Source organism: Rhincodon typus, chromosome 18, assembly GCF_021869965.1.
Source record: "Rhincodon typus isolate 14 chromosome 18, sRhiTyp1.1, whole genome shotgun sequence".
In the NCBI taxonomy this organism is placed as follows: Eukaryota; Metazoa; Chordata; class Chondrichthyes; order Orectolobiformes; family Rhincodontidae; genus Rhincodon; species Rhincodon typus.
The window spans coordinates 56,336,582-56,348,513 of NC_063349.1; the positions used below are offsets into that span (position 1 = coordinate 56,336,582).

Sequence of the window (11,932 nt, forward strand, 5' to 3'; positions counted from 1 at the left end):
CCACTGCAACTCTCTCGTAATCTCTTCGGCCTTGAAACTGCTCGACCACGTCCTGAAGCAAACCTTTCCACCTATCTTCTCCTCTATCCATCTTCTATCCGCCTCCCCCTCTCTCCCTGTTTATTTCAGAACCCCCTTCCCCTCCCCCATTTCTGAAGAAGGGTCGAGGCCCGAAATGTCAGCTTTCCTGCTTGGCCTGCTGTGTTCATCCAGCTCTACATCTTGTTATCACAAAAAAGGTGCAAATGTCTCCTGAGTTATGTATTTTTTTTGACTGGTATTTGACAAAGGTGCAATGTCTAACTCACTGGTGACCTGAGTCTTGAATCAGGCCACTGTTTTAAAGCCTTCTTTTTACATTTTGTTTTACTTTTGCAGCTTGACAGATGGTGAATTGAGCCGGTGAAATGGGGCTGTGTTTATTAACAAACACAACCCAACTATTTCACCATCGCGAGAAAGTGGAGTTCGATAGATTTGTTGAAATATCAGGGAGTTGGCTATGAGGAGCTGGCAGAAAAGGGGAGCTCAACCCTGATGTAGATCAGCCATGATCTTCTAGAATGGTGAGGCAGAATCGAGGGACCGAATGGTCTACTCCTGCTCTTATTTCTTCTGCTCTTATGTTTCCTGTTTAAGGTTCTTGAGTAGATTCGTAGCTCGGGTTGTGGATACTGTAGTTCGCTCGCCGAGTCGGTTCATTAGTTTTCAGATGTTTCATTACCCTGCTGGGTAACATCATCAGTGACGCCTCTGATGAAGCGCTGTTGTGTTTTCCTGCCTGGTATTTAAACTCTGGGGTCCGTTGGATTTGATTACCTCATTTCTGGTTTTTCTTGTGTATCTCGAGTCTAGTTCTATGTGTTTGTTGGTGGCCTTAATGGTGGAGAACGAGGCCTCTAGAAATTCCCATGCTGCTCTCTGTTTGGCCTGTCCCAGGATCCTGACATTGTCCCAATCAAACTGGTGGTTCTCCTTATCTGTGTGTATGGAGACGAGTTGAGTATTGGTCATGGCTTTTTGTTGTTAGTTGATGTCCAAGTATTCTCGTGGCCAGTTTCCTTCCTGTCTGCCCAATGTAACATTTGTCGCAGTCCTTGCATGGGATCTTGTATATCACATTGGTTCTGTCCAGAGTGGGTAAGGGGTCTTTGGTTCGAGTTAACAGTTGGTGTAGGCTTGACGTGGGTTTGTGTGCCACTCTGATACTTAATGGTTGTAGGAGTCTTGTGGTCAGTTTAGATATGTTCTTGATGTACGGTAACATGATGAGTATGTCAGGGTGTGCAGTATCTTCCTGCTGTTTGTGTGATAGGCATCGTCGGGCCCAGCTGTTCAGGTATCCCTTGTCTCTAAATACTTGATGGAGGTATTCTTCTTCATTTTGGCATAGTTCCGGGTTGCTGTAGAGTGTTGTGGCTCGTTTCAGTTGAAGCTGTGTGAAAATACTATTTAAACGAGCTACAACACACTACAGCAACCCGGAACTATGCCAAAATGAAGAAGAATACCTCCACCAAGTATTTAGAGACAAGGGATACCTGAAATTTGGGTCCGACGATGCCTGTCACACAAACAGCAGGAAGATACTGCACGCCCTAACACACTCATCACATTGCCATACATCAAGAACATATCCAAACTGACCACAAGACTCCTATGGCCATTGAGCATCAGAGTGGCACACAAACCTACATCAACCCTATGCCAACTGCTAACTCAAACCAAAGACCCCTTACCCACTATGGACAGAACCAATGTGATATACAAGATCCCATGCAAGGACTGTGACAAACATTATATTGGACAGACTGGAAGGAAACTGGCCACGAGAATACTTGAACATCAACTAACAACAAAAAGCCATGACCAATACTCACTCGTCTCCATACACACAGACAAGGAGAACCACCAGTTTGATTGGGACAATGCCAGGATCCTAGGACAGGCCAAACAGAGACAAGCACGGGAATTTCTAGAGGCCTGGTTCTCCACCAGGGAGGCCATCAACAAACACATTAAACTAGACCCTATATATACACCACTGCGAAGGAAAACCAGAAATGAGGTAATCAAATCCAACGGACCCCAGAGTTTAAATACCAGGCGGGAAAACACAACAGCGCTTTATTGGAGGTTGCACTGATGATGTTACCCAGCAGGGTAATGAAACATCTGCAAGCTAATGAACCAGCTCGGCGAGCCAACCAACCACAGTTTCCTGTTTCTAAAGTTACAATAGTCGCAATAGTATTTAAAAGTTTGACTTTGGCCTTGCCACTGTTTTGATGAAGTATAGGAACACCCGACAGTGACAGGGCCATGAGCCTTGCTGTAGTTGGTCATTGACCAAAGTGAGGAAGTACAACTGGGCTGCCTGTGCAACAGGTAAGAAATAAACACTGGAGTCACCTGAGGGTCAGTAGCCAGAGGACACAGATCGAAGAGAATTGGCAAAAGAACAAGGCTGGGTGTGGGTGTTGGGTATTGAGCTAATGAAGAGATATTTTGCGAGGCAACAAATGGAAGGCCCTGACTGACAGGGTTGTGGAAGCAGCTTCAATGGTGAAGTGAAATACTGGAGAAACTCCCATTGCAGGTCTTGCAGCTTTTGTGGAGAAATAAAAAAAAACCCAAAAGTTCACATTTTAAGTCCAATCTGACTTCCTCAGTTCCAAGGATGAGTCAAATTGAACTCAAAACATTAACCCTGTTTCTCTCTCTCCACAGGCACTGCCAGATCTGCTGAGTTTCTCCAGCTTTCTCTGCTTTTATTTCAGATCTCCAACATCTGCAGGATTTTGAATTTATTGCAACATCGAAGAGAATTGGATTAATACTTGAACAAGATAAATTTTCAGGGTGTTAGGGAGCGAGCAGGACAAACTGGACACCTCTTGAAAAGAGTTGCTACAGTCGTCTGAATGGCCTCCTTCTGTACTGTAAGAGTTTAACAGGCCACTTGCTCCATTTTCACTGGCTGTGTCAAACAGTGTGAAAATCAACCCTCAATGACCCTGGAATCTCTTCACTGTAAAAAAAAAACAGTTGAGATATTAAATAGCAACTTAGGATTTAGGAGCAGGAGTAGGCCACTCTGCCCTTTGAGCTACTGTGCCATGGCTGGTCTGTTTATGTTAGGAATTCCACATTCTCATTTATCCCTTGATAACCCTCGATTCCCTGCCGAACAGCAATCTGCCTGCCTCTGATCCATAAAATAATCACTGACCGTTCAGCCACCACCCTCTGAGATCAAGAGTTCTAAAGTTGCACAAACAAACTCCCCAGAGAGAAAAAAAACTGTTTGTCTCCTCTCTGTCTGTGTACAGAAACCTGTAAAAGCAGAATATACATTTTCTGTGTTTCGTACAATCAGAAGTTCCCAGGGGTGGGGGGGAGCGTTGCGTGTGAAACCTCAATGATACGGTGGAGGTAAAATCAGACTTCTTTTTTACTCACGTGGAATCTTGTTCAGCTCGTTCATGAACTTTTCCTTCACCTTGGAAAAGCCGTCATCCTTTCCCCCAGTCTGGCTGGTAATAGGCTCTGTGACATTGCCCACTGGAGCAGGGGTGGCAAGGGTGATGGGTCGTGCTGCCAAAGCTTCATGGTGACCTTCCAAGTTCTTCATCCTGGGCCAGGACCTGGGCCTGGGAAACCTCTACAGGAGGGACAGAAAGAAACAAATTGAGATGCTGTTCACACTCAGAGCTCAGGTAGGTTCTCGCAGTCCCAGGGCTTCAGAACACAGCTCTTGTTTTGCTACCCAGCTTTTCTTTTCTTATGCTTAGCCGAGTAAATAATGTATCACTGACACGTTAATGCTTGTTGCTTCATGCAATATTGATAAACTTGCTTAATGGAGTAGAGATCATCCGAGCCAGTAAAAAGGCTTCACTCATACATCACCTTGTCTGTAAAAGAGAGGCGTATCTGCCACTGTTAACCTGAAACCCTCAGACTACCAACCTTTCACTTTGTCTAACTCATACCTGTGTGATACTCACATTTACATAACAGTTTTAATGTAGCAGAAACATCCCAGAGTGTCTTCCAGAGCAGTTATCAGATGAACTTTGCACCAAGTTACATGTCATAGAGATGTACAGCACAGAAACAGACCCTTCTGTACAATTCATGCATGCTGAACAGATATCCTAAATTAATCTTGTCCCATTTGCCAGCATTTGGCCCTTGAAGCCCTTCTTATTCATTTACCCATCCAGATGCCTTTTAAATGTTGTAATTGTACCAGTCTCCACCACTTCTTCTGGCAGCTCATTCCATGCACTCACCACCCTCTGTGTGAAAAAGTTACACCTTAGGTACCTTTTAAATCTTTCCCTTCTCACCTTAAACCTAAGCTGTATAGTTTTGGACTCCCCTACCCTGGAGAAAAGACCTTGTCTATTTACCCTATCCATGCCCCTCATGATTTTTATAAACCTCTATAAGGTCCTTCCTCAGCCTCTGACATTCCAGGGAACATAGTCCCAGCCGATTCAACCTCAACCTATAGCTCAAACCCTCCAACCACATGTTGAGATATTTGGACAACAAAACTTGGGTTGTTGTTGGAAGTTCTTGGGAGATTGAGAGGTTAATGAAGGGACAGAGAGAAGCCCTGAGCTGTGGGCTCATGCCGCAACTGAAGACAAAGCCAGTCCCAATGGACAGATGAAAACTGGAGTCGCAAACGTTGGGAATTGATGATGCACAGGGTCACAGAGAGTTTGGATACAGGGAGGGGGAAGACAATGGCAAGAGCTGAAAGCAGGGATGAACATTGTAAAATGGAGGTGTTGCTGTACTGGGAGCAAATACTGGTCAAGCTCCACAGAGGTTATCATTGACCAGGACTTGGTGTAGTTTGGGTTCTGGTTAATAAGAGTTTTAGGTTAGCTCAAGATTGTCTGGGGTGAAAAGTGTAAGTCCTTTAGGAGATCATTGGGATGAGTCTAGTAACTAATCAAGATCATCACAGGATCCCTACAGTGTGGAAAGGCCATTCGGCCCAACAATTCAACACCGACCCTCTGAAGGGCATCCCACCCAGAACCATCCCCCTACCTTTTCCATAGCTAATGCACCTACACATCCCTGAACACTATGGGGCAATTTAGCATGGCCAATCCACCCTAACCTGCACATCTTTGGACTGTGGAAGGAAACCCACACAGACAGGGGGAGAATGTGCGACCTTCACACAGACAGTTGCCCGAGGGTGGAATCAAACCCGGGTCCCTGGCGCTGTGAGGCAGCAGTGCTAACCACTGAGCCACCGTGATCTGTTAAATAATCAACTATCTGTAAACTAGTAACAGGGTAAACACAGAAGAATGTTCCTGCTGACCAGGGAGTCCAGAACAGGGGTCACAGTCTAAGGATACAGGGTAGGCCATTGAGTACTGAGTTTAAAAGAAATGTCTTCACCCAGAGAGTGGGGAGCCTGTGGAATTCTCTACCACAGAAACCTTTCGCAGCCAATCACGAAAGCTAATAGAAGGTTATTGCTGATTGTGAAGAAAATTGAACGCAAGAGTAGTCATGTTCTGAGGAAGGGTCGCGGGACCTGAGGCATTAACTCTTGATTTCTCTTCACAGATGCTGCCAGACCTGCTGAGCTTTTCCAATAATTTCTGTTTCTGTTTCTGATTTCCAGAATCCACAGTCCTTTCGGCTTTTATAAAAGTAATCAGGTTATGCTTCAGTTAGACACAACACTGGTGAGACCACATTAAGAGTATTGTGCTCGATATCAGTCTCCTTATTTAAGGAAGGATGTAAAATGTTGGACACAATTCAGTTAAGATTTATGAGATTGGTATGGAATGATTGGATTGTCCTATGAAGGGAGATTAGACAGACTTGGCTTGTTTTCATTAGATTTAGAAAAGTGAGAGGTGATTTCATTGAAGTGTATAAGATCTGGTATGGTCTTGACAAGGTGTGTTTGAAAGGATGTTTCTTCTTGTGGGTGAGTCCAGAACAAACCATGATCTAAAATTACTTGTCACCGTTTTAGGAACAAAGATCAGAAAAAAAGTCTTTGGGAAATTGCCCAGGGTATGCCTTGTATACAAATAGCAGAACAGCTCCAACCCAGCCAATTACCGCCCCATCAGCGTACTCTTGATATACAAGACCATAATACATACAAACAGAATTAGGCCATTCGGCCCATCGAGTCTGTTCCACCATTTAATCATGGCTGATTTGATTCTACAACACCCCCATAACCTTTGATCCCATTACTCATCAAGAACCTATCTCTGTCTTGAAGACACTCAATGACTTGGCCTCCACAGCCCTCTGTAGCAATGAGTTCCACAGAGTCACCATCCTCTGGCTGAGGAAATCCCTCCTCATCTCAGTTCTATAGGATCATCTCTTCACCCTGAGGCTGTGCCCTTGGGTCCCAGTCTCTCCTACTAGTGTCTGACCTAAAATGTCACCTCTTTTTTACACTGATAAAACCTTTAGCTCTCTCAGGGCAGTGACTTGAAAGAAATTCTGGAATTTACATATACATATTGATCAATTAAAACCTGCCAACTGATTAAAGATTTAACAGCATCTTAGCTGTGTTTAATACATCCTCATCAGTTGTGTGACCCTTTGATCTTTTACTTATAAATTTCTGTGTTCTATGTGCTTCTTTTTCACTTCACCTGATGAAGGGGCTATGCTCCGAAAGCTTGTGTTTTTAAATAAACCTATTGGACTATAACCTGGTGTCGTGTTATGTCTGACCTTCTCCTGCCAGTGGAAACATCTTCCCCACATCCACTTTATCCAGGCCTCTCAGTATTCCATAAGTTTCAGTCAGATTCCCCTCATCCTTCCAAACTCCATCAAGTACAGACCCAGAGTCCTCAGCCCATCTTCATATAACAAGCCCTTCATTTCCAGGATCATTCTTGCGAATCTCTTCTAGACCCTCTCCAATGCCACAACACCCTTCCTCAGATACAGGACACAAAACTGTTCTCAATATTCCAAATGTAGTCTGACTGAGACTAATACAGCCTCAGCAGTACATTTCTGCTCCTGAATTCTAACCCTGTTGAAATGAATGCTAACATTGCATTTGCCTTCCTAACTGCCAAGTGAACCTACATGTTAACCTTAAGAAAATCCTGAACTAGGACTTCCAAGTCCCTTAGTGCTTCAGATTTCCGAACGTTTCCCCGTTTAGAAAATAGTCTGCACCTCCAATCTTCCTACCTAAGTGCATAACTTCAAACTTTCCCACATTGTATTCTATCTTTGCCTACTCTCTTAGCCTGTTCTTCTGCAGCCTGTCTACTTCCTCAACACTACCTGTCCCTCCACATATCTTTGTGTCATCTGCAAACTTAGTAACAATGCCCTCAGTTCCTTCTTCCAGAATGTTCCTATATAATATGAATAGTTGTGGTCCCAACACAGACCCCTGTGGAACTCCACTAGTTACTGGCTGTTATCCTGAAAAAATTCCCCTTTATCCCCATTCTCACGCTTCTGCCAGTCAGTCAATCCTCTATCCATGTCATTATCTTGTCCCTAACACCAAAGTCTCTTATCTTATTTCACTTCACCTGACAAAGGGGCTGTGTTCCGAAAGCTTGTGATTTCAAATAAACCTGTTGGACTATAACCTGATGTCGTGTGATTTCTGACCTTGTTCACCCCAGACCAACACCGGCACCTCCATATCTTGACTTATTTAGCAGCCTTCTGTATAGCACATTGTCAGAGGCCTTCTGGAAATTCAAATAAATCACATCCACTGGCTTTTCTTTGACATTTAATGGTGTTACCAGCACTGAATCCCCCATTATCAACATCCTGGGGGATACCATTGACCAGAAATTTAACTGGATTAGCCATAAATACAGTGGTTATGAGAGCAGGTCAGAGGCTGGGAATACTATGGCGAGTAACTCACCTCCTGACTCCCCAGAGCCTGTCCACCATCTACAAGGCACGAGTCAGGAGTGTGATGGAATACTCCCCATTTGCCTGGATGAGTGCAGCCCCAACAACATTCAGGAAGCTTGACACCATCCAGGACAAAGTACCACATCCACAAGCATCCACTCCCTCCTCCACCGACATTCAGTAACAGCAGTGTGTACTATCTACAGCATACACTGCAGAAATTCACCAAAGATCCTCAGACAATATTTTCTGAACCCACAACCACTTCCATCTAGAAGGACAAGGGCAGCAGATACATGGGAACACCACCCCCTGCAAGTTCCCCTCCAAGCCACTCACCATCCTGACTTGGAAATATATTGCTGTTCCTCTACTGTCGCTGGGACAAAATCCTGGAATTCCCTCCCTAAAGGCATTGTAGGTCTGAAATTCTGACATGAACCTTGCTTTCCGAGGGAGAACCAGTGGGCAGGGAAAGGGCCAGCTCAAGGAACCTAAAGACATTTTCTTCTGGAAAGGTACTTCAGAAGGAGGCTTGGGAAAGGGGGAGGTGCATTGAGACCTGGGTGTCCTTGTGCACCAGTTGCTGAAGGTGTGCATGCAGGTGGTGAAGAAGGCATATGGTGTGTTGGCCTTCATTGCGAGAGGATTCAAGCACAGGAGCAGGGATATCTTGCTGCAGCTATACAGGGCCTTGTTGAGACTGCACCTGGAGTATTGTGTGCAGTTTTACTCTCGTTATCTGAGGAAGGATGTTCTGGCGATGGAGGGAGTGCAGCAAAGGTTCACCAGTCTAATTCCTGAGGTGGCAGGACTAACATCATAAGAGAGACCAGATCAGTGAGGACTATATTCACAGGAGTTTAGAACAAGGAGGTAGATCTCATAGAAACCTATAACATTCTAACAGGACCAGGCAGGGTAAATGCAGGTGATGACAGGGGACTCCAGAACAAGGTGTCATAGACTAAGCATATGGGATAGGTCATTTAGGACTGAGATGAGGAGAAATGTCTTCACCCAGCGAGTGGGGAGCCTGTGGAATTCTCTGTCACAGAAAGCGGTTGAGACCAAATAGTTGAATGTTAGATATAGTTCTTCGGGCTAAAGAGATCAAAGGGTATGGGGGAGAAAGTAGGAACAGGGGACTGAGTTGGATGATCAGCCATGATCACAATGAACGGCCGAGAAGGCTCAAAGGGCCGAATGGACTGCTCCTGCTCCTGTTTTTCTATGTTTCTATGTAAGAGTGCTTCTTCCACAGAGTAGATTCTCAAAACAAATTAATTGTCTAAGACACACCCCCTTGCAGGAGAAAGGAACATCCATGACCTTCTGCTCTCCCTTGTACTGAGACCAATGGCCCCCTCGAGCTATAGCCTCCACAGTGGGTGCAAAGAGGGATTTTACACCGACCTTAAGCAGCCCCTGTCCCGAGTCAGGGCTGACAACAAACAGATCCTCCTTGGTGACTCCACACCGGAGCTGGGGTGACAGTATCGGTGGGGGGGAGAGGATTTGGGAAATACAAAGCACTGGGGCTGTGCTGCTAACATTATGCCTCGAACATGACCTTGTCATAACCAACAGGTCATTCTGGCAGACAAAGTTACAAGTCACACGATACCAGATTTTCATCCAACAGATTTATTTGAAATCACGAGCTTTTTGACCACAGCCATCAGGTGAAGTGAGAGAGAAGCATGCACATATAGAGGTTATGGGCAGAGAGATCAAAAGATCATACAAATGGTGTGAGTGGAGTGTTGAAAAATAAGTCTCTGCAGGTGATCAGAAGTGTCAGATGGTGAGAGTAAAGTGTCAACAGCTGAATAACATGTGAAGGGTAGATCCATAATCTGATTAATTGAAGCAGAGACATAATAATAAAAGGTTAAAAATGACGTGGTGCCGGGGACAAACCAAATGGCTGGAATAACATGACAGGTATAAGAGTCACATGAGTTACCAAAGTAATAAGTAATCCAAAACTGTACAAACTAATTAAGGTAAAGAGATCATAGCAAGTTATTAAAGTTAGAGGCCCAAACCAACCATACTGAATCCCGCCGCCTATGGCAAGGCCTAACCAACATTAAGGGATACAGAACGAAGCAGAGCAAGATATCAGACAAAGACACATCTCTCCCTGATGCGCTCAGTGCTTTCTATGCTCAGTTTGAGCAGAATGCCAGCAACACAGTGTTACCTGCACCGACACTCCCAGACAAACCTGTTCCCCCGTCATTGCAGACGTCAGATCGGTTTTCCTGGGAGTCAAACCCAAGGAAAGTGACAGGCCTGGATGTTGTCCCTGGCCAAGCACTTAGATCCTGTGCAGACCAGCTGGCAGCAGTATTCACTGACATCTTCAGCCTCTCCCTCTTATAACCTGAATCCCCACCTACTTCAAGAAGACCACCATCATCCCCGTACCTAAGAAATCACATTCAATGTGCCATAGTGACCATCACCCAGTGGCTCTGATCTCAATAATCATGAAGTGCTTTGAGAGGCTGGTCATGGCTCACATCAACTCCAGTCTCCCAGCCTGCCTCGATCCCCTACAGTTTGCCAACCAATGTAACAGGTCCACAGGGGATGCCATTTCCCTAGCCCTGCACTCATCCCTGGAACATCAGGACAACAAAGACACCTATTTAGAGGTCCTACTCATTTACTACAGCTCTACCTTCAACACCATTATCCCCTCCAGACTGATCTCAAAGCTCTGAGACCTCGGGCTCAGCTCCATCCTCTGCAACTGGATCCTCAGCTTCCTGACCCACAGACCGCAATCAGTGAGGATAGGTAACTGCACCCCCTCCACTATAACACTCAGCACTGGAGCACCCCCAAGGATACATCCTCAGCCCCCTACTGTACTCCCTGTACACCTATGATTGTGTAGTCAAATTCTGAACGAACACCATCTACATCCGTGGTAGGACGGATATCAAGCAATGACAAGTCAAAATACAGAAGGGAGATAGAGGGCTTGGTGATGTGATGCAATGATAACAACCTCTCTCTCAAAAGAACTAATCATTGACTTCAGAAAGAAAGAAGGAGAACACGCCCCCATCTACATCAATGGAACTGAGGTTGAGAGGGCTTAGAGTGTCAAGTTCCTAGGGGTGATGGTAACCAATAACCTGACCTGGACTTCCCACGTGAATGCAACAGTCAAAAAGACACAACAACGCCTCTTCTTCCTCAGGCAGCTCAGGAAATTTGGCATGTCCATAAGGTCCTTCACCAACTTCTACCGATGCACCATTGAAAGCACACTACCCGGGTGCATAACGGCCTGGTACGGCAACTGCTCTGCCCAGGACCGTAAGAAACTACAGAAGGTGGCTATCAGTCTCTGCTCGGAGATTCTGCGTTGTTGTGTACCTCAAAGGCCACCTTGGAGGAGGCTTAGCTGAAGATCAAAGGCTGAATGTCCGTGACCACTGAAGTGTTCCCTGTCTGGTGATTATTGTCGTAGCGACTGCATTGTCTCACCAATATACCACGGTATGAGATAGACAACGTTGGCCGAGTCACATGAGTATCTGCTGTGTATGCAGTGGGTGGTGTTCCCACGTGTGATGGTAGTGTCCATGTCAATGATTTGACAAGTCTTGCCGAGGTTGCCCATGGCAGGGTTGTGTGGTGTTGTGGTTGATGTTGTCCTGAAGGCTGGGTACTATACAACGAACAATAATCTGTTTAACCTTTGGTGGTTGTTTGAAGGCGACAAGTGCAGGCATGGGGATGACGTGTTGAAAGCTACGAAGAACATGTTGTAGTCTCTCTGCTCTGGTGGAGTACTGGACGATGAAGGGTACTCTATCGGTCGTATCCTATGTCTGTCTTCTGTGGAGGTTATTAGTTTTTTGCTGTGGCATGTCAGAACTGGCGATCAATCAGTTGAGCATTGTATCCCGTTCTTATGAGGGCATCTTTCAACACTTTACGTGTCCCATAGTTCCATGCTCATGAAGATAGCTTCAACTGT

The 11,932-nt window shown here is 45.3% G+C and overlaps 2 protein-coding genes across 2 annotated transcripts in view; one reads left to right on the forward strand and one right to left on the reverse strand.

Moving 5' to 3' along the window:
- si:ch211-244b2.4 (uncharacterized protein LOC541512 homolog) overlaps positions 1-3,634 on the reverse strand; it is a 19,127-nt gene extending 15,493 nt beyond the window's left edge. The window contains exon 1 of the mRNA XM_048607468.1: positions 3,463-3,634. Coding sequence (XP_048463425.1) covers positions 3,463-3,634 — 172 coding nt within the window. The remainder of the gene's footprint in view (positions 1-3,462) is intronic.
- Positions 3,635-8,362: 4,728 nt separating this feature from the next.
- ppp1r12a (protein phosphatase 1, regulatory subunit 12A) overlaps positions 8,363-11,932 on the forward strand; it is an 85,058-nt gene continuing 81,488 nt past the window's right edge. Inside the window, exon 1 of the mRNA XM_048607469.1 lies at positions 8,363-8,444. Coding sequence (XP_048463426.1) covers positions 8,363-8,444 — 82 coding nt within the window. The remainder of the gene's footprint in view (positions 8,445-11,932) is intronic.